Source organism: Stegostoma tigrinum, chromosome 21 (genome assembly GCF_030684315.1).
Source record: "Stegostoma tigrinum isolate sSteTig4 chromosome 21, sSteTig4.hap1, whole genome shotgun sequence".
NCBI lineage: Eukaryota > Metazoa > Chordata > Chondrichthyes > Orectolobiformes > Stegostomatidae > Stegostoma > Stegostoma tigrinum.
The window spans coordinates 13,478,081-13,501,611 of record NC_081374.1 but is presented as its reverse complement, the minus strand read 5'-3'; the positions used below and the strand labels follow the sequence as shown (position 1 = coordinate 13,501,611).

Sequence of the window (23,531 nt, the reverse complement as noted above, 5' to 3'; positions counted from 1 at the left end):
TCCCTACAGTGCGGAAACAAGTCATTCAGCCCATCGAGTCCACACCAAACCTCTGAAAAGCATCTCACCCAGACCCACCCCACTACCCTATCCCTGTAACCCTGCATTTCCCCATAGCAAATTCACTTAACCTGCACATGTTTGGACTGTGGGAGGAAACCGGAACACCCAGAGGAAACCCACACAGACACGGGGAGAATGTGCAAACTCCACACAGACAGTTGCCCGAGGGTGGAATCGAACCCATGTCCTTGGTGCTGTGAGGGACCTAACCACAGGGCCACCATGCTGTCCTTAGGTATTAAAAAAGGAAAGCAAGGAAGCATGACAGGGAAATGTGGGGAGGGAATTGCATAATTTAAGGCTTTGACATTTGAAGGTGCCACCATCAATGTTGGCAGTCTCCAATTGTGCTGACTCTTTAACATAGAAAGTAAATAGGTTCATGGGCAGTGCAAACTTCTTAACATTGAGTTGATGGACAGTGGCCACAAAACCAGTCGCTGGGCTAATTGTCAGTTGTATTCCATTGATATTGCTCAAGGAGACAACAGCAAAAGGACAGTCCCTGTCTCCTGCCTTCTTGGCATACTAATGCTACATTTCAGCTGGATTGAATCCATCTCAACATCTCCCCACTCTGATTCCACATCATCCAAATCCACATCCCCATTCTTTATTGATTCAGAGACAATTAAGCTGTTTCTGAGTTCTTACTTGCTCTCTCAACTATACAAGCAAGGAATGGCTGAGAAAGTGCTCCCAATGGTTATCTATGCTCAGTGTCATGCTCCTGATGGCATGAGTAAAAGTGGATAATGTTGTGCCTAATATGTGTCTAGACTCTAACTCTGATTTCTATCCATAGATGCTTCCAGACCTGCTGAGTTTTTCCAGCAACTTCTGTTTTTGGTTCAACAAAATGTGCCTTTTTTTCTCAATAATACTCTGTTTTGTTCTACTAAATGGCTGTGTACATTTATACATTAATATTAATATCAATGAAATATGTCAATTCATAGCAGCATTACAAGGAAAGAATTTGATGCTATGGCAGATAAGAAACCATCGAATGATTACAACAGGCTATTTCACCCATTGAGTTCATGTCTGCAGGAGCAATTTAGCCTGTCCCATTACTCATCCTTCCTCTGTAACCCTTCAAATATTCAGGTTCTTCTCTAATTCCCTTTGAAAACTACAATGAATTACTTCCATCACCCTTTCAGGCAGTGTAATCCACACTAAAAACAATGATTGAATAAGGAATGTTTTCTCTTGGTGCCTTTAATTATTTTGGCCATCAGTTTAGATCCTCCAGTTTTTGACTGCACTGCCAAAGGGAGAAGATTCTCTGCTGGCGTGGGATAGATGCTCTGTGCCTTTAATCTCTCTCAACCTTTTCTCAAATGACAACCACCACCTTCAATGATCCACCTCATCATCTCCAGTCTATCCATGCATCTCATGTCTCTGTTTTCTTGATAAATCTTGCCTTATCCTCTGTAATGCTTTTAAATAATGCCCAGAATAGGACACAATATCTACAGTTGAGAATGTGCTTTATAATGGAGGTTTTAATTCTGATTATCAAAAAATTGGTCCAAAGTGTTAAATTTAAAGAATGTCTGAAAGTAAGAATGAGAGGCAGGGAGATGGAGAGTTTTACAGAACAAACTCCAAAACTTAAGACTTTGGTAACTGAATGTACCCAGCCATTAAGATCGGGGATGTTCAAGCCAATAAGAGGAATGCAAAAGTCTCGCTCAGAAAGTTGTGTGTCAGGAGGAGATTACCGAGATGGCGAGAGAGCAAAGTCATGGGAGGATTTGAAATAAAGGATGGGCATTTTAGAATGGAGGCAGATGAATGAAGTAATATATCCTCTCTGGTCTTAGAGTCATAGTGTCATGCAAAATGGAAACAGACCCGGGTCATCCAACAACATTTGAAACCACAAACTCTGGCAATTATGTTAACCATCATAAGGTGATATCTGAGAATAAATGTGAATGACTATCCCACAGGTTATTCGATTTCACAGCTGTTTACCTGAGAGTAGTCACCCTGCAACACATTAAGTCAGAACCTGCATCACCTCACTATTGCAATGACATGTCGTTGGTGCTTCCATACCCAGTCAACAATTCTCCAAACAATTTCAGCTAACACAAGTGTAAACAAACCAAAACATCTGACAATCTCTCAATCCCCTTTCATTGTCTCTCAGTCTCTTTCCCTGACTTTTTGTTTCTTTATGCCATTGTTTCTTTCTCACTGTGTGAATCCTTTAACTCTATTTGAAAATGTTTAAATTATGATTTTCTCTGTTTGTGATTCAGCGCTACCCGAGGTTGCTCTACATATTTTCTCTGTCTGTCTGTCTGTCTACCTCTCCATCAGCCAGTATCTGTTTCCTTAGGTACAGTTTCCGAGTTGCCTAAATCAGTCGCTTTACTCCCTCTGCCGCCATTATCTTCCCCCCGTTTGTGAGCTTATGAACATTCAATGGAATATGGGAATTCCATGATTCGTTAATTTCTCTGCCATAGCTGAGAGCTCATTCCCGCAATGATTATTTCTGGAATGCTACCCCTTTGCCACACATCTGATAAAATTACTGAATGAAATAAAGAGGGGCTTCTGCAGAAGAAGGAAAAAAACCTTTGGCTCAAAGCTGTTGAAGTTTAGATGAATTAAAGGCAACTCTCTTGAAACATAAGATGTTTATGAGGACTTCACAGGGCTGATATGGAAAGATTGTTTCCCCCTGTGGAAAAGTCTAGGACCAGAGGACATAACTCAAAGTAAAGGGTCACTTAAGACAGAGATGAGGAAAGGATTTCTCTCAGAGAGTGGTATATCTGTGGAATTCTTTACCACAGAGAGGTGTGGAGGTTGATCATTAAGCATATACAAGGCTGAGATGGATTTTTAATCATTGAGGGAATCATGGGTTATGGAAAAAGATGGAAAAGTAGATTCAAGGTTGATTAGCTCATCCATGATCACATTGAACAGCAGAGCAGACTCCAAAGGCCTAATGAGCTATTTCTGCTCCTACGTAGTCATAGTGTCACAGAGCCACGGAGTCATACAGTGTGAAAACAGACCTGTTAGTCCAAACAGTCCATGTTCCAAAACTAAAATGGTCCCACCTGCCTGTTTTTGGACCATATCCCTCCAAATGTTTCCTATTCATGAGCCTTTCCAAATGTCTTTTAACCATTATAACACCTGCGTCTACCACTTTCTCTGGCAGTTCGTTTCACACACAAATGTCCTTTTTGAATATTTATCCCCTCACTTTAAAAATATTCCTCCTAGTTTTGAACTCCCCTACACTAGGGAAATGACCCTGTACTTCATCTTATCTATGCCCCTCTTGATTTAATAAACCTCACTAAGGTCACCCTTCAACCTCCTATGCTCGAGTGACAAAAAGTCCCAGTCTTTCTAGTCTATTTTTATATCTTAAACCCTCCATTCCTGATGACACCCCAGGTAAATCTTTTCTGAACTCTCTTCAGTTTAATAATATCCTTCCTATAACAGGGTGGCCAGCACTGCACACGGTACTCCAGAAGAGGCCTCACCAACGTCGTGTACATCTAATAGGCATTTGGCAATTGGTCCTATCGGTTATGCTTAGCTTTCCGAAAAAAAAATTTCTTCAAGTGCACCAGTGATATTCTGGAAACTTCTAAGACAGGGCACTCACAAGTGCTCAAATTTGGAGAAATGTATGAAGTCCTAATAAACCTTAGCATCACTAATTTAATTATTGTCATGGAAAGAGTGTCACAGAAGCTGTAAAGGCAAGAGATTGATTCAATGTGATTCTTTTACATGATATGTCCTGCAAAATATCACACAAGCAAGCATGAAGGAATTCTCTGCTGTTCTTACAAAAACTGCCCTACGAATAAGTGCTGTTGGCTCAGAAAAGTATTATTCAAATTAACGTTATCGGATGCACGGAATTTTTTTTGAAAGAACGTTTTGGTAAGATAAAGAAAGGTTGTTGATAAGATTTCAATGAAGGAAAAAAAAACATAGGAAAGAGTTCCTCTGGCAAGCTGTCCAAGTGTAGCTGCATGAGCAGAAATGGTTGTGCAAAGGGACTGGAGAGCTCACTTTACCTGGATCATCATAGTTCAGCAAATGTCACATCCGCCCTGCATTTTTCCCCTGAGTGTAAGTAGTATTACGGCTCAGTTTGAAATGCTAATGAGCGGATTTTAAAGGGTCACCACTCTGTGCAAATTTTGCACCGCGGTCTGGAAACAAGGATGTGCATTTTAAAGAGATAATGAGAACTGCAGATGCTGGAGAATCCAAGATGACAAAGAGTGTAGCTGGATGAACACAGCAGGCCAAGCAGCATCTCAGGAGCACAAAAGCTGACGTTTCGGGCCTAGACCCTTCATCAGAGAACTGTCTGATGAAGGATCTAGGGTCCAGGCTCGAAATTTCAGCTTTTGTGCTCCTGAGATGCTGCTTGGCCTGCTGTGTTCATCCAGCTTCACACTTTGTTACTGTGCATTTTAAAAGTGAGATGTTGCTGTTCCAGAGAACAGGGCCTCTCTTGCGAAAGTGTCAGACACAGTCGCAGATGTGTCACCTTGACCCATTCTGGTTCTAAGTTCAATAGTCATTAAGTACCTGAAGTGCAAACTTGAGGCGCCGAAGGAGTTTTGCAGTGTAACATTGCACCATAAAATAATAGAAAATAATAACACTGATGCAGAAACAGCTGTAGGAGGAATCACAAAGGAGTCGAAACCTGTCACTCCCATCTTAGCAAAGCTAAGTTCTCAATTCAGAGCGGAGAATGACAGAAGCTCTGGTTTTAAGAAGTCAGGAAATACAAAAGGCCAATAAAGCTCAGTAAAATAACATTTAAAATTTGCCATGGGATCAACTTGCTGTTGATTGACAGCAGTGAAGGTATTTAAAGAATGGTTTGAGCTTGGGCTTTAGAATCAGTAAAGTTTGTTGAATGATTGAATCTGGGCCATCACAATTTTGGCATTTGTACTTACTTCAGTGAAGCACACTCATGGAATACATCCTGACTACGTCATCACAGAGCTACCTTTGTACTTTCCAGATTAAGCACCATAATGATCCTCCTGTGTCCTTACAAATAGTTAAAGCTGCTTGAAGGTGTGCCATGCAAAAAATGTACTATAACACATTCTTCATTCCATGTCTAGAAGTTTTAATATTTCAGCATTCACAAAAGACAGCAATTTGTGATAAGTAAGGAAGGCATATCTGAAGCTTTTGAATCTGAAGTTTGTCCATCCAAGCTGCATGGTTGATTAATGCCCTAGTGACATTTAGCCTACTTTAGCCTAAACACAACATTCAATGAAACACCAAAGCATTTAGGTTTTCATCGGGTTAATTTTTTAAAAATAATTTTTGTGAATAGTTTTTTTTATTTATCAATGAGGTATATTCTCATGGGAAGAAAGATTTGTGCTTTTATAGCACCTACCTGTTGCAACTTAAGAAGTAAAGGAACCAATTTTCACACAGCAAAATTCTGTCAACAGCATTGAGTTTGGGACGAGATGATCCGATTAACAGATAATTATTTTCCAGGGTAGAATGGAAAACTCCCCTGCTCTTTCACAAAATAGTCCCTGGGAGGGTTGAAGCAGTCTCAGTTAAAAATGTCAATTGAAAGACATCACCTCTGATAGGTTAGCCCTCCCTCAGTCCTGCAGTGGAGTTTCAGTCTGGTTTACATATGTGATTCTCTAGAGTGGGTAACAAAGTGACAGGCAAAACCATTACCAATGAAACAATAGCACACACATCCGCAATGTACTGATGACACAGGCATTTACAGGGGTAGAAATCAATGTTATCAAATAAATGATTAATGGCTTTCTTATGTTAAATCTGTAGAAGATACTGCTTCAGTCTTGACTAGAGTATTGCAAACAGTTGCGGGATGGGAAGGCATTAGAGAAGTAGCAGATATTTTCACAAAACAGTTCCAAGGATGAGAAATTTTAGTATGTAGAAAGGTTGTATAATTTGGTGATATTCTTCTGGAAAAAAAAGGTTGACAGGAGATTTGTTAGAGGTGTTCAAAATCCTGAGAGGTCTGGGAAGAGTTGATAGAGTATAGTGAAATTATTCCCCTTTAGTACAAGGATCAGAAATGAGGGAGTGTTGATTTAAGACAATTAGCCAAAGAAGCAACAGTGACATGTGGAGATTATGTTTCACACAGAGCTTGGTTAGAATCTGGAAGGCACACGCTGAGGGAATGATGGAGGCAGGACCAGTTGAGGTTTCCTAAAAGGAATTGGAACGTTGTCTTAAAACAGATAATTTGCAAGTCTACTGGAAAAAGTGAGGGGAATGGCACTATGCAAATTGCTGCTATTGAGGGCCAGAGCAACCTCAAGGGGCTGAATGGCTTTCTTTCTTCAGTGCTATAATTAATCACCTACTAGTTCAAAGCAATCCCTACCACAATTTAGTGCTAAGCCATATCTTCTGAAGTCTGTATTTTGTGCATCTGGTAACTACTTTTAAGATCATGGCTTCTTGGCTCCCGATGCAGGTTATCTACGTTTACATTGTCTGCGATTTAATTGTTTTGCGGCCCCTGTTAAATACCCAGTCATTCAAGTCTAAGAAGATGCAGCCCTATTGCTCTACCCCTCTCAAATCTGACCTGGGTTAAAATTAGTTAGTTCATTGTAATTGGATCACATTTTTTTCTGTCACTACTGCTGATAGCGCTGTCCTTCACACCAAAAATATAACAGAGAGCAGCAGCTATTTTAACTCACACTCGTTCACCAGGCCCAACAACTGGTTAATTCTAAGTGGAATTGAACTCAATTTGGGAGAGAGATGTTAAATGTTGCTGACTTGCTGTCAGCCATCATTCCTCCACAATGTGTGGGAGGTCGACTACCGCCAGAGAGGACTTGGCATCAGGCTTCTTCCTTTGGTCAGTGAGAATAGACCTCTTCCTGCAGAATGATGGAAATTAAGTTAAAGCCGCCATAGTCTTATCATACCACAGAGCTGCTCTCTTCACTATATATATAACTGTGTGTGAGAGAGAGAGAGAGAGATAACTGATGGTGGTTTAACCTGAGGCCCACCTCCCCTCAGGTGAAGGGAGAGGTTGAGAAGCAGAGTCCTTTGTGGTATCTCAGCTGGTGCAGGAATTTAACTCATCAGGGTTATAGAACAGAATGCAAGACATAGCGCTACAGCTATAGAGAAGGTGCAGAGAAATATCAATTATAATATATGACAGGCCCATTCATGAGTATAATAACAACTGGAAAGAAGCTGTTCTTGAATCTGTTGATTTTTATTTTTAAACTTTTGTATATTCTGCTCGATGGAACCGGGAGGGAAGGTTTTTGCTTATCATAGATCATAGATCATAGAATCCCTTCAGTGTGAAAATAGGCCATTTGGCCCAAAAAGTCTACGCCGACCCTCAAAGCATCCCACCCAGATCCGTTCCCTCTATAACCCACCTAATCTACACATCCTGAGCACTCTGGGCAGTTTAGCATGGCCAATCTACCTAATCTGCACGTCTTTGGGCTGTGACAGGAAACCAGAGCACCCAGATAAAACCCATGCAAACACGGGGAGAATGTGCAAACTCATTGGAAGGTATGATTTGTCTGGTTAACATGCAAAACAATACTTTTCATTGTATCTTGGTATATGTGACAATAATAAATCAAATCAAATCACTCTGCATTGCAAACCAGTCATCCTGCCAATTAAGCTAAACCTGGGGCTGTTTGCTATACATTACTGGGGCCAAAACCAAATGCAGATCATGTGGTTTGTTCCACAAGCTTTAATAAAGAAGAAGTGTCACCTTCAGAAACGAAAGGAACGTCTATGATAACATTTAAATGGAAAAAAACGCATTTTGGCACCTACATCTTTCTTAAACATGTCTGTACGTAAAATTAAAAAATAAAGGCTTACATATAATTAAGGCAAGGTTTATTCTCCCTTGATGGCAAAAGATTAAGGTATTGATCAAAATGAAATGTTTATGCTGATCAAAGGCTTCAAAGAAGTAGATAGAGAGAAACTATTACTCTGTTTGGATGACTGGCGAAGGGGACAATTTCTAGAGTTGAGTAGTTCCGAGTTAATGTCAGGAATCATTCGCCACAGAAAAAGTGGTGAACATTTGGAACTCTTCCACCTGAAACATTGAAAATTCAAATTTCAGAACCTAAATTGATAACTTTTTGTTACGTGAAGTGCATTAAAGGTATAGAATCGAGGTGGTGTGGGGGTTCAGTGGTTACCAATGCAGCCACTCAACACCAGGCACCCAGGTTCAATTCCAGCCTTGGATGACTGTACATTCTCCCCGCGTTTGCATGGGTTTCCTCTGGGCGCTTCAGTTTCCTCCCACAGTCCGAAAATGTGCAGGTTAGGTGGATTGGCCATGGAAAATGCGGGGTTACATGGATAAGGTAGGGGGTGGGTCTGAGTGGGATGCTCTTCAGAGGCTTGGAATGGTCTTGATGGACTGAATGACCAGTTTTCTCACTGTAGCAACCCCACTCTATGGGATTCCAATAATAGGTTTAGTTAAGATATCACGAGGGGAGGAGCCCAGAGCCAGGGTCCAGGGAACTGATGACAGGTAGCAATGTCTGGAGGAGGGCTGGATGGGAAACAGGAAATATGAAACAAGGCCCTTGGCTCCAGCTCAGTTGCAGGAGTAGTAGCAACAGCAGAGGCAAACCTATAAACGAAACTCTGTCCATGTCACACAGCTTCTGGAGGAGCAGCAAAGGAGGAGGAAGAAGAAGAGACAAAGGCGAAGTCTATTACAGTAAAATCTTGCATCATACTTGGCTAACAGAACAGAATCCCCACAGTGGGGAAACAGACAATTCAACCCAACAAGTCCATATTGATCATCTGAAGACCATCCCACCCAGACCCATTACCCTACCCTACAACTTTACATTTCCCATGGCTTACGCAACTTAACCTGCACATCCCTGAACACTATAGACAATTTAGCATGGCCAATCTACCTAATTTACATGTCTGTGGGAGGAAATCAGAGCTCCTGGCAGAAACAGAGAGAAAACGTGCAAACATGAAAACATGTAGACAGGTGCCCAAGGCTGGAATTGAACCTGGGTCCCTGGTGCCTTGAGGCAGTAGTGCTAACCACTGAGCCATACTGAAGTGTGGTGACACTGTGTGTTTAAGATGCAAAAAACAATTTTCACTGTATTTTTATATACATACAACAATAAACCTAGATCTAAATCAGCCAACATCACAGTGAATGCGAGGATGGGCTTGAGGGGCTGAATAGCCTACCCGTGTGCTATGTTCCTATAATGTAACATATGTGGAAAGGTTAGTGCAACAGATACCAGTGTAACCTCTCTTTGAAGTTTAGGGGTCACAGTGTTACCGTTTTATAAATTACTTGCAGGCACAGTTTCAGCATGTCAGGCAAAGCATCCAAATCGAAAACCAGTTTTGTGTTTCTGGGCGTGACCAAGTCAATGTTTGCAAGAGTTTCAGGAAAACAGAATCAGATAGAGATTCATTTTTTAACAATCTTTTCTTAAAACTCACAGCAATAAAGTAACCCATTCAGGAAATGAGTGAAAATATAAGATGTAATAAAATATATAACAGTGTTAGTTACGTTTGAAATGTAGTCAGTGACAATTTATTTAATAAAAGGACAAGCATTTCTTCCATTTAGTTGATGCGCTTTCAAATGATGTTTAAGGCTGGAGTGAAAATGGTGGGGAGACAAAATAGGTCAGCCGAGAAAAGCAGGCTGTATAAGGCAGGCCAAGATAAATAGTCCAGGAAGAGATAGACCACAAAAAGTCAGGCTATGAAATGTTGGACTGTGCAAGGTAGGCCATTAAAAGGCTATCATTAGACAGACTGTCAAGAGGCAATGAAATTAAATCTACACTGCTTGAACGGCTCAATTTAAAATTTCTTTTTGATGTATTCATTTATGGCATATGAACATTGCCAGATAAAAAGCAGCGAAGAATTATTGAAAATGTAAAATCAACTGAGAAGGACAAAGTTTTGTGAGGTAATCAAGGGTTGTGGGGAATATCGAGACTGGAATATCGAGTTGTGGATTGTTGAGTCAGGCATAATCTCATTGGAGTGTAGTAATAGACTCGATGGGCTGAATGGCCTGCTCCTTCTCCAATGTTTTATGGTCTTGTAGATACGTCAGCATTCATTGGCCATCTCTGATTGTTCTGAAGAAGGTGGCAGTGAGCTGTCAACTTGAACTCACCGCAGTGGGCATGTGGAGAACCTCAGTGCTGTTAGGAAGAGAGTCCCAAGGTCTTGTCCCAGTGGGATTGAAGAAACAGTAATATATTTCCAAGTCAGGATGGTGTGCAGCTCAGAGGGAAATTTGCAGATGGTCCATTGTTTGCTTTCCATTTTCACAGAAGTGTTAACTGAGTTATTTAAGCACATTAACATATATCACAACTATTTCACTCAAAGGCATTGACGTATTCATTATTTAATGTCACCCAACACATTTCAATCCCTTTGTGAAACCACATCCACTTTCTTCAGCTTTTTCATTTATACTCCAATTTGCTTCCCTTTGTTTTAGTGTCGCTTCACTGTTCTTTTGTCATTTTGATGATCTTCCATTGCCAAGTTGTAATACTTCATCCATAAGTGAAATGCCATTCTTCTTGCTGGCTTTCAAAATCATTAGCTGTTTCTTTCCACTATCTATTAACGCATTTTAACATAATCATTCACTGCCTCCCTGTTCTTCCAAGTTTTGCCTATATCAACCAAAATAGCTAAATCTTTACAGAACCGAAGACGATTCATAACTAAAATATTTTTTCAGTTTATAATTTTTTATCGAGAAATCCAGGCCGTGCTTGCTCATAGTTTCTCTTTAAAGGTAATAGTTGGTAATTTGCTAAAAGTGGTAAATGGTGCCTCTACAAAGATGTTGGTTTGGGACTAAGATTTGGGCCCAGTGGAAATGAAGGAACTGATGAAGAAAATGAAGTGAATGATAGTCCTCCCAAGATAATCCAATCCTTGTCTTGCTGTGAATTTCCATAATGGTTTATCCATTTCATGTCACCATGGTCTCAGAGAAACAGATCAGAAAAGGACCCTTCAGCCCATCCTATGCACACCAGTCACACACAACCATCTAACTATTCTAATCCCATTTTCCAGCACTTGGTCTGTAGCCTTGTATGCCTTGGCATCACAATTGCATATCTGAACAGTTCTTAGATATTATTATTCTATTGTATTGAGGGAATATTTAATACACAAAGGAAGCCATGATTTTATTGATATTTGAATAGTTATTGTATGCTAGTGACATCATCAAACATGTCAAGCAACACCACAGCATATTTAGCCATGTATACCCACAAAAAGTCCATCCTTTTTTCACAGCTAATCAGGATACAATAGGCTGTTTTATTGCTATTGTAAGGCTTAAAAATAATCTCTGCACAAGTAATCGCACATAAAACATAAATAACGCTGTGACCTATTATGGGACTGTGCTCCTGTTGATACAACTGACAGCAAGAGTTGCCTCACTGCTTCTGGTGAAAGTCAGACCCAAACAAAAAGTGCCTGGATATATGTATAATGCCTACCAATTGAAGGTACATGTGCTCAACCTGAGGTGTCAGCGTGGGCCCTTGTTTGGAATGTTTTTGGCTGTTAGAAGTGTAGTCATGAGCTTTTGAGGCTGATAAGGTGAGAACACATGCAGCCTGCGAGAAGTAGGGCACCATGTGAAATTCTGCACAACCTGAAAGTGGACACCAGGAAAGGGCAAAACAATTTGTCAACAGCTTAAGTCACAATCAAGACACCAGTTTTGGGTGTGTGATGTAGAATGTTAAGTTAGTCACGGATTCTAATACTTTGCTTTATTTATCTTTTGGGAAGGGCTGAGAGAAATTTTACAGGACTTTCCCTCGGGTTATAAGCCGGGTTGGGTAAAGGTAAACATTGTTAAAGTTGGTTTTAATTTGGCAATTTAAAACGGCTGGTTTCGTGGAGTGGGTTGGCTGCATTGATAAGCTCCCAAAACTGAATGCAACCATTGGAGAGTCCAAGGTCTTGCCGTCAGAGTTACAACCAAAGTGCCCACTTAGCCCATCAGAAAGGTCCTAATTCATGGTTGGTGGAGGGGTTTGAAATTGTGATATAGATTTGTAGTATATTATCATGATTTGCAAACATAGATTTGAAAGTGGAGGGAAAAAATCAGCTTCAGTTTTTTTTCTGTTCCGTGTAGGTGACGTTTTTTTAAAACAAAGGTCAGCAGGTAACTTTGGTCAGTGAACTCAAGCTAGCTTTTCCAAACAAAGCATGTAATTTAAGGTAAAGGACAAGACCAGTTATCTAGGGAGTTAATTGCTGCATGTTTACAAAGTTAGCTTTTATGAAATTGGTGGCTAAGGGCTATTGGTAGATTGAATTCAGAAGAAGTGAAGTCACCCCCACACAAAAGTAATTTTGTAGTTTGTAGGTGTCACCAAATAGAGAGAGTTTAGTTTGTAGCAGCATCCAGCATGTGAGAGTTGCTAGAAATCACCAAAATTTCAGAATTTGAAAGAAATATTCACGCAATCAGAGCAGAAAAGAAGTCTTAAGCTGCCTCTGCAGTCAAAGGAGAAGAGCTGGAAAGAGTCATTTGAGAAAGCAATTAACAAATTAAGTCAGGAGTAGTACTGCAGTGGGACTGAGTGACTGCGGAGGATACTGCTGGGAGGAGAGTTAAAACTTTGTTTTTGTTGTTTGTGTCAAGATCTTTCTAAATTGTTGCATGTACGAGTAATTTTGTTCCCTTTTTCCTTTGTGTAATAAATTTATTTTCTCATTAAACAAACATTGGCAGCCTTATGTTAATATGTCCAGTGACTGGCCATCTTGGCAATAAAGCTGCAACAATGTCAACTAAAAATTTATCGAGCTAGGCTTCATTCTGAGTTCCAACATGTCTGATATTGCCATCCGCTGGGATCATAGTGGAAGCAAAGTTAATATGATGGTTGCAGTCTTCGTGTGAAGACTCTTCTACTTATTCTGGCTCCATGTGAAGGCAAATTAAAAAAGCTTCCACCACAGCCTCTATGAATCACTTAGATAACTGTAATATGTTAAGCACTAAACAGAGCTTGTGATAACACAGGCATCAATTTATTTGAACCAATTTTACAAATCCGTTGACATCAAAATGAGATCTTTTCTCAAAAATTTGTTCACTCGATGTGGCCGTTAGTAGCTAGTTTATTATTTATTGCACATCCCTAGTAGTTTTTGAGAGAGTTGTGGTAAGTCCCCTTCTTGAACCCCTGACATCCACGAGAGTGGATGTACTCAAGTGCTGTTAGGAACAGAAGCCCCAGAAACCCTCATTTCAAACATTTGAAAAATCTGCCTCAAATAAATGCTAAGCAGAGCACATGTGCAAATCTGACACACATCACTCTACTGCTCAAAATGCCATTATAGAGTCCATATATGCTTTTAAATTTGTTTGGATCCCAAAAGATCTCAGCTAAGTTAACAAGAAAACAGTTTAGAAAAATAGTCTTCATTTGGAATGTGACTAACAATCAAAAAGACAACGAAGGGGGCCACAGAATTACTTGTCACTAATTTGCAACTTGCAAGTATTTAGTCAGTGTGTAAGAGTATCATGAGACTGAATCACATCAAATGGGGGAGGAAGATAGAGTTTACACTTCACACTCCATTCAAAATATTGACAAAACAAACTGGAAATGTTTCCTCAGTTCCATGGTTCCAACATTTGGCTGTCTTGGAAAAGCAGACTTAATATGGGGAAATGTTAAAACCTGATGTAAAAGTTTAAAAGCAGAGATAGAAACCAAAATAATAGTTAGTGCTGCAATATTGGCAGCAGAACTCAGGTGTCCTTTGAGCACTCTTTAACTTTTAATTCCAAAAATATGTTCTCCTTGAAATAAAAACATGCTACTTTAGGCATTTAACAAAACTGCTGATGTAAATTCAGTGCTGGCTAGCAATGTTCTCGGTGGGACCAAGGGAAGTCAGGGGAAATTTCAAACGAAGACAGTCATAACAGGAAGGAACAATGATGGGGGAGCGGACTAATTTCCCCTCTTAACTGAAAACTGCCTCTAGCAAACATTTTTATGTTCTGCCCTTTTACGAAGATACAAAAGTATGAAGGAGTCAGAAATGCAAACTTGGTCCGTGTGTGCTAGTGGAACAGTTCTGGGAAACTGAGGTGTTCATGCCTGGGCTTAAGCACTAGTGTGCTTTGAAGGTCATAGTCAAAAAATAATCCACTATTTACCCCTGCATTGCAAGTAAATGGAATATTCAATTCTGAGCATTAGATGCTAGCTAGCTAACATTCCAGAGAAAAACAAATAGGACAATAAACGAACTCTCTCACTCTCTGGGCTGCTAGACAATCAGTCAAAAGGAATCAAGCCAAAAGAATTTCAACTAACTGCAAAGCCAAGCGTTCTAGAAACAACTGTTCAACCACCAACATTCCATTATCTACTCTTCATAAGCACCCGAAGACACTGATCCCTATATCTTTTCATTTCTATCAATTGTTGGACTCATCTTATTCCTAATCTATGTATATTGCGTTTTCATTCTTTTTCACATTCAGTCATTAGTTTGGTCTGGTGAAACACATCTACAAGGGAAGAAACTTTTTGAATTAACCTTGCTGCAATCAACCAAAGGCAAGGGTAAAAGAAGAAGGAATGCCAGTTCACCCCTCCTCACCCAGTGAGCATAATGATTTCGGGTATTCCTCTAATATTTTAATAACTCAGGGGGCTTCGCCCATTGGTCTGGTCATAATGCAACTAGAGAAAGTTACCAAAAGTACCTTCTTGCAGATAATAACAGTATACCACACTTTTCATGACCTCAGGATGTCTTAAAACATTTTACAGTAAATTATGTAATTTTTGAAGTATGGTCATTAATGTAATGAAATGTGGTGGTCAATTTGCACAAAGCAAGGTTCACAATGTGAAACATTTCAAACCATCTGCTTCTGTGATGTTTATTGAGGGATAAATATTGGCCAAGACACCAAGAATGACTCCACTGTTCTTCTTCAAAATAGTGGAATGGGATCTTTTAACATGTCAATGGAAAGACGGCACACTGTCAAGGCTGCATTCAGTATTGCGTTAGAGCATCAGCCTGGATTATCGTGTTTAAGTCTCTGGAATGCATCTCAAACCCATAACTATAAACGTATCTATGGTGAAACTAGATAAACACATGAGGAAGAAAGGTGTGGTGACCCAGGAGTCAGAGCGTTACCAAGTGTGTCATGTTTAACAATTGTATTCTGCATTTTGGAGAAGTGAAAACTACATCCTTCAAGTAAAGACTTCCTTTCAGCATAAACCAACGTTGTATGTAGGACGGGTTTTGCTTATTCAGACAAGTGTATCCTCCAGGATTGTTCTGAATCTCCAGGAGTTGAAGATCCATTTCCTGGTCATGGTTATGAGCAGCTAGCTTGAAAATAAGTCACATGACATTAAACAAATGTTTGTTCTTCAATTTTCTTTAATTAGTTTTGCTTACAGTTAACTATTAGTTAAAAAAATTGCAAATTGGGAATTTAAAACACGGAGCAAAATTGACACAGGTGATAAAATTTCCAAGCATCCATCAAGACAAGTGTCTAGACACTCATTGCAAGCATTGTTTACACAGGCAGAAATAAGTAGCTGATTGGTCTGTGGCTGGTGACTAGTCATTGATGACAAAGGCCTTCTGCCTAGCAGCCAATATATGATTGGTTCTCAGGTAACTGAAGACCTTGAGGCTTTGAACAAAATGGTGAGAAGCTTTCAGGTCTCCATAAGCTCAGGAGATCTCCCTGCTCTCAGCAGTAAAAGCCACTTTAAGCCTGAATAATATCAGTTTGTTTTTGCTTCAGCAGTTGCAGTAAGATGTGACTTTTTATTAATAAGTCAGAAGCCTTTTCATAAGTATGAAACACTCACCATGTACCTCTTGCAAACCAATGGAAGCATTTGGAGAAAAAAAAACTGAGAAGCAATGTCTTGATCAGCACAAGAATCATTTTAGCAACACTGTAAACAGAAACCACTGAACTGCCTTTCAAGCCTGTCCCTCTGCCCCTCACTCCCATTATTTATTTCTTGTCTGTGAGTAAGTAAGGGAGAATTTATACAGCGGTTAGAATTTTACCTGGTAAGTTATATGCCAACAGTTGATAACTGTTTACCTATATCTAGAGTCTACTTCTTTGTAATTAATAGTAATTCTAGTTAAATACAGAGACCTGGCCTATGCTTTATGTCATTCTGGGTCTGAAAAGTAGATAGGTTGTGGAATTTTGTGCACTTCTATAACATTGTTCAAAAAACATTTGTGGTGACTCCAAGAATAGTGGGACTTGGTTTCCAGTGTGCAACTGCAGTGATGTGAGACACCATAAAGAGAAGATAGTTATTAACAAATCCCGCATATAGCTCCAGTGGACCTGATTTACCCATGTCTGTTGAGTATATGGGAATGTGAAACAACCAGCATAAATGCATTTCAGAGGAAGCTAGGCAGACACAAATGGGAGAAAATAGTAGAAGGATTTTTTCTGGGCTGGAAGGAAGCTCATGTAGAATGTAAGAACTGTGCATGGCAAATGACCTGTTTCTGCATTGTCCACATGTTATAATGATAATGAATGAATTCAACTCGTAGAAAGGTCCAAGGTGTTAGTGCAACTATGGGGCAAGGTTTGAACATTCTGCACGGTATTAACCTCAGATAGATGTATGCCCACTCCCAAAATCTTATGCCTCGACCACAAATTGCATTATGCAAATGGACTCCCAGCCTTTGGAATTTAAAGGTCATAGCCATCAGGCAGCTATCTGTGAATTTTATATGTTCGGATTGCAGCAGGAAGGGAATTTGGAGGGAGATGTGGAATTTCAGTGTCAATGTCATCAGAGACTAATGAATAGATTTTTTAATTGCCTGCCTGGCCGTTGTTAAAACAATTGTTTGTGAATAACATCTGTCATAACGGCAGGGCTAAACTATCTGCTTCATTAAGCAGAAATGGAATCTTGCGTTTAAAGGTCCAAGCTCCCTTTCAGCTTTGGCAGGATTTCCTCCCCCTGACTACCTGAGGTGAATCTTTTCAAATAAGTTCCCTTCACATCACCTTCTAAATATAATCAAATGAACTTCCAGCAGCAAGGAACTCTCTAGTGCCACCTTTGCCTTTTATTCTCCACAGGTGGAGGATCTGTCCTCAGCAGCACTCTGCTTGATGACTGGCCTGAAGACAATTCTTTTTGTCCCTATTTGGCACAGTTTCATGTCTCCTTCCTCAAAGCTCTCGGTGTGACCACAAGCATCCATCATTCTCAGTCTAACATTCCCTACAATGTCCCAGACCCTCATCTGCATTTAAACCAATTGGAGAGAACACAAATTTACCAGAATGGCACCTGTTCTCCAAGAGTTAAAACACAAGGAATTCATTCACAGGGCTTGGAGGAAATCTGATTGATGTTTTCAAGATATTAAGAGGGACAGAGGGTGTAAATTAAATGAAACCATTCTCATGAGACCTAGTGACCAGAGCCTACAGAAGCAGACCTTTCCTGGCGTAAAGTAAGGGACACTTCATCACACAAAGTGTATTAGAAATTTAAAACTCTCTTCCACAAATGGAAATCAATATTAGACAAATTGCAAATTTTTAAATTGATACTGGCGTAGCTTTGGTCTGATAAAGAGTCGTCTAGACTCGTCTGACTCGTTGTGATTTCCAGCATTTTTGGTTTCATCGGATAAAGAATGATTTCAAGAAGGTTTCCCAAACATTTCCTCATACAGAGATTGAAGTTTTTAAGGGGTGTCCTGTGCAATTCAATGCAGTGTACTCAGTGCGCTGCTTACTTGGCACATAGTATACGAACGTGATAGATCACATTATTCCATGGGACACTGATCAATAAAGAGTTGTACTAGCATTGCCAGGTATACGGATGTTATGTGGAACAATCCTAGATTCTAATGGCTACATATCAGCTGCACAAACTGATCTATGTAATATACACAGTTCCAGAAAGAGTTTGGTTCTGAAAGGGTTCGTGCTGAGAAGTGCAATAGGAACCATCCAATAGAATGGTTCCTTGTAGATGTCAACAGAATGACAGCTCTGGGTCTCAAAGAAGATAGATCCATTGATGTGTCTCCTCATTGTCCTAGTAACAATGTATATTGAACCAACGTAACATGTACCTGATGGCTATCATGCGATAAGCTGCATCTTGTTTAAGACATGAGCTCCTTCTATTTAGATGGCTGAGTGGATTTTCACTACAACACTGAGAAAAGCAGGCCTGATAGATCCCAACCTAAAAACAGGATGATGGCAACATTATTGTGACTGAGAGTACAGCTAGATCAGACAAAACTCAGTCAGTTAGTGCGAATCTATCATACATGGTGAGCAGTGGTGGAGATTGGAATATGATTTACACCAAACAGAAGGATGTACAGATTCTGCTGAGCTGAGGATGTAGAATTAAGAGAGCAACTTCTACTGGCAACACATAGTTGAAAGAGCTGAACAGGCCAGAAGCCTGCAGCAGAGCAATTGGTGGTAAGAATTCACAAGGTAGATTTGAAAGTTAACGCTGAAAACATTTCAGAGCTGATAAGCGAAGAGCAAAAATGAGCTAGAAGTTGCATGGAACAGGAACACTGGTCACACTTGGCAGTTATAGCTTGCATTAGATGTTGATGAGCTGTTGGAATGATCACATTTCAATCTTCAGCCAGAGAGCGAAAAGGTATTGAAGGCTCCATGAGTAAAACTGAAATCCCTGGAGGGAAGGGGAAAGCTTCAAGATGTGTGGCACATTTGTAGGCTGAGAAACCTAGAAGTACGCAAAATACATAAGGGGTCCAGGCCCGAAACGTCAGCTTTTGTGCTCCTGAGATGCTGCTTGGCCTGCTGTGTTCATCCAGCCTCACATTTTATCTTGGATTCTCCAGCATCTGCAGTTCCCCTTGTCTCCAAAACTCATATTGAATGTGTTGCCACAGCAAGCAGCTACTATGAGGCATAGTTACAGCAGCTACAGTCAGGGCCACAGAAGTAAGTCAATAATGAGGTTATAACATGGAGAAGAACATAAAGCCAGAATTAAAGAAATGAAGAACAAAATAGAAGGCTAGGCGGACAAAGCCTAGCAGAAGAAAACAATTAAGAGACAATTGAAGTCACAGAAGAAACTGGGAGATCAACTATTATCCAATATTGTAATGGCAGGAAGAATTTATTAAGATTGCAGACAGTGGGACTCATCCAGGAAAAAGAACATAAGACAATTAGAATTATTTGCAGCACAACAGACAGTCCAGGTCATTGAGGGGAATCTGCTAAAAAGAATCAGATTCATTTTATAAAGCCGCAGGTCACAAGATTCACTCAGTAAAGCAATTGAGATAACAGGATTATCTTTAAAGCTGCAGGCAGTGGGATTTTTTTTTCTGTGTAGCCCTTAAAGAAAATGGGAATTATACATTAAGCCGTGAAAAGTCAGGAATCATCCACTGCATGTGCACAATGTGCAAGTTATGGATTTTACTTGCAAAAGGCAGGAATCTTCTACTTCAAAATATATAAGCACAGGAAAACTGTCCAGTACCACTGTATTCAATTGCAGAATTATTATGCTGCAGAACTGAAATAAATTATAGCCAGGAAAATAAAACAACATTGAAATACAGCAGAATTAAGCACCTTTAGAAGAAGAACAGTAAGTAGTTATGGAAAGATATGGTAGCAAATGCAATATTGTGAAGCAGATTTAATTTCAAAGATGAGCCAAGTAGAACACAGAATTGGAAATCTTGGAGAAAACAGTTCTTAAGATGTAGGTATGCTTCAAAATTGGACTCTAAGCCAGAAGCTGAAACATCAAACATAATTTTGTATTCAATTAGAACAGTGACTGATGATGTTAAAACTTCCAAAGCATAAAAGAAGCTGTAAATACATTTGATGAATTTCTACAAGCTTTTAACAATTATTTTATTAATATAACAAATATAATTCTTTAAATAACAGATTTAACAGAAGAATTCAGTATTCAGGGGAATCTATGGATAACTTTATTAATAAGCTATATAGAATGTTGAAGAAATGTGACTATTGCATTTTTGAAATCAGATTTCAAAGGAAACAAAACTGTTAGAAAAGCTCAGCAAGTCTAGCAACATCTGTGGAGAGAATTCAGAGTTAACATTTCAGGTCGAGTGACCCTTCTTCATAACTCAGGCCCTTCTGAGGAAGGGTCACTCAACCCAAAATGATAACTCTGATTTCTTTCCATAGATGCTGTCAAACCTGCTGAGCTTTTTCAGCAATTTCTGTTTTAGTGATTTACAGCATCTGTGGTTCTTTCAGTTTTTCTGAGACAAAATTGTTGTTGTAATTACTGGTAAGTCTTTGTCAAATTCATGACCGAAGATGATTGGACTTTGGAGAAAACCATTCAGAATTAGAAATTGGAAAGAACAATGGAGAAATCCTGAGAGTAAATGGGCACTATTATCACAGGAAAGAAACAGAATTCACTCAGATTGTAAGATTCAAACAGCATGACACACGTAAGAAAAGCTTAGGTCAGTCAGCAGACACTCAGAAATTAAACCAATTAGTGTCAGAAGGTCGGGCAGCATCTGTGGAGAGAGAAATAGCTCATGTTTCAAGTCTTATATTACTCTTCTTCAGAAATTGGGGTTTTGAAGAAAAGTCATATTGGATTCAAAACACTGAGTCTGATATTTTATGAGTTTAGCTCAGAACTGCTGAGTTTCTCTGAACTTTTTTTATTTCATATTTGCACCATCCAGTATACTTTATTTTCATTTGAGCAGCCACTCAGTTGGTCTCAGGGCTGTGGAACAAAGAAATCTCACAGGTACAAACAGTGCCTAGCTATTTTAAGAAAATGTTATGTCTGTAAAAAATCAATCACTTTCAGAAGACATGCAGAATCAGAATGCAATTAGAGAGCAATGAATATCAAATAGCTACTCACAACGAGATGTTGGTCAGGCAGAGAAATGGAAAATATATCACACCTATTCCCAGGTGAAATTGGTGATCCATAAAATGGGTTGTTTTGGCAAGAAGAGGCAATGAGGTGAGAGTGCTAACAATTAAATCAAGACAAATCTGGAAGTTCAAATGGCCAGACTCTGAGCAGTCATTACTGGGATGAAATTTGGCAACATAGAAGAAAGAATCAGGTACAGCCTAAAGCAGGAATTCGCCCATCCATTCCTACCCGGGGTAGTTGTTACATGTCCTCTATAAATCCAGTCACTGCATCATTCCAATAGTCACCTGAAGAGCTGGAAACTTGATAATTAGTTTATTATTATCTGCATTTTGCTTACTCTACAGGGTTTTGGGCAAGATGCATTTCCGTCCGCGTTATATTGTTGACCGATCGGCTTATACAATTCCTGACTTTGATGAGGAGTACCAGAAGAAAATCAGAAGTTACCCCCATTCACAAAAAGCAAAGAAATTCTTCAGGTAAATGGGAACCATTTAAAATGACCATCTCATTTTGAACTTTGGAAGGTAATTTAAATGCCCACTTTTATTTTTGCATCTGACATTATTGCCAGATAGCAGTCTTGTTACTTGAGTTTGTTGACCAATCTGAATGCTTTCATTTTGGTTCCATTGATTCTCGGTAACTCTTAACATATCTGAAAAAAAAGGTCACTTCCTTGGTATGCTGGGTGGTACAATGTAGTGACTTTATAATTGACACTGGTGTCCTGTGCTGGAAATGGAGGCAGGCAATCAGACATTTGATAGCACAGTGATAATGCCCGTACCTCTGACTCAGAAGGCCTGGGTCAGGCCTCACCTGCCCCTGAGGTGCACTTAAACATAGAACATAGAACAGTACAGCACAGTATGGGCCCTTCATCCCACAAAACTTTCCATTAACCCTGTATTCTGCTTTCAAATCTGTCCTTCCAAAATGAATCACCTCATACTTTTCAGGGTTAAAATCTATCTGCCTCTTCTCAGCCCAGCTCTGCATCTTATCAATGTCCCTTTGTAACCTAGAACAGCCTTCCACACTGTCCACAACTCGACCCACCTTCGTATCATCCGCGAACTTGCTAATCCACCCTTTCACTCCTACATCCAAATCATTTACAAAAATCACAAATAGAAGAGGACCCAGGACAGATCCTTGTGGTACTCCACTCGTAACTGAGCATCATGTTGCATATTTTCCATCCACTACCACCCTTTGTCTTCTAAGAGTCAGCCAATTCTGAATCCAATCTGCCACATTTTCCCTTATCCCATGCCTCCTTACCTTCTGCATGAATCTACCATGGGGAGCCTTATCAAATGCTTTACTTAAATCCATGTATACCACATCCACTGCTCTACCTTCATCCATATGTTTGGTCACCTCTTCAAAGAATTCAATAAGGTTTGTGAGGCATGATCTAACCCTCACAAATCTATGCTGTCACAAATCGAACTATGCCTTTCCAAGGGATCATAAATCCTATCTCTCAGAGCCCTTTCCAATAATTTGCCCACCACTGATGTAAGACTAACTGGCCTGTAATTCCCGGGGTTATCCCTATTCTCTTTATTGAACAAGGGAATGATGTTTGCCTCTCTCCAATCTTCCAGCACTATACCCGTGGACAGTGAGGATGAAAATATCATTGCTAAAGTCCCTGCAATCTCTTCCCTCGCTCCCCATCGAATCCTTGGATAAATCCCATCAGGCCTGGGGGACACATCTATCTTCAACTTCCTCACAATTTCTAGCACACCTTCCTCACTAACATTGACCTCCTCTAGCGTACCAGCCTGTTTCACACTGTCCTCCCTTACAACTAGGTCCCTCTCAGTTGTGAATACCGAAGAAAAGTAATCATTAAGGACCTCTCCTATTTTGTTAGGTTCCGTGCACAAATTCCCTTTACAATCCTTGATCAGCCCTCCACTTTCCCTGATCATTCTCTTATTCCTCATGCACGTCTAAAAAGCCTTAGGGTTTTCCTTGATCTGATATGCCAAGGTTTTCCCATGCTCCCTTATAGCTCTCCTAAGCCCCTTCTTCAGCTCCATCCTGGCTAACTTGTATCCCTCCAGAGCCTTTTCCAATCCTTGTTTCCTAAACCTTATATCAGCATCCTTCTTCCTTTTAACTAATCGTTCGACCTCTCTTGAGAGCCAAGGGTCCCTCACTTGACCGCATCTTTCCTGCCTGCGAGGGACAAACATACCGAGCACAAGCAGTTTGCATTCTTTAAACAATCTCCACATTTTAATAGTGCTCTTCCCTGACAGCATCTGTTCCCAATTTATGTTACCCAGTTCTTGCCTAACTGAA

The 23,531-nt window shown here is 39.9% G+C and overlaps 1 protein-coding gene across 2 annotated transcripts in view; it reads left to right on the top strand.

Annotated features, from left to right (window-relative positions):
• Positions 1 to 23,531, top strand: part of LOC125462665 (solute carrier family 26 member 9-like) — a 118,682-nt gene that overhangs the window by 16,261 nt on the left and 78,890 nt on the right. For both annotated transcript variants that reach the window (XM_059653356.1, XM_059653355.1), the window contains one exon: positions 21,551 to 21,685. In XM_059653356.1, the coding sequence (XP_059509339.1) occupies positions 21,564 to 21,685 (122 nt within the window). In that variant the 5' untranslated portion in view covers positions 21,551 to 21,563. The remainder of the gene's footprint in view (positions 1 to 21,550; positions 21,686 to 23,531) is intronic.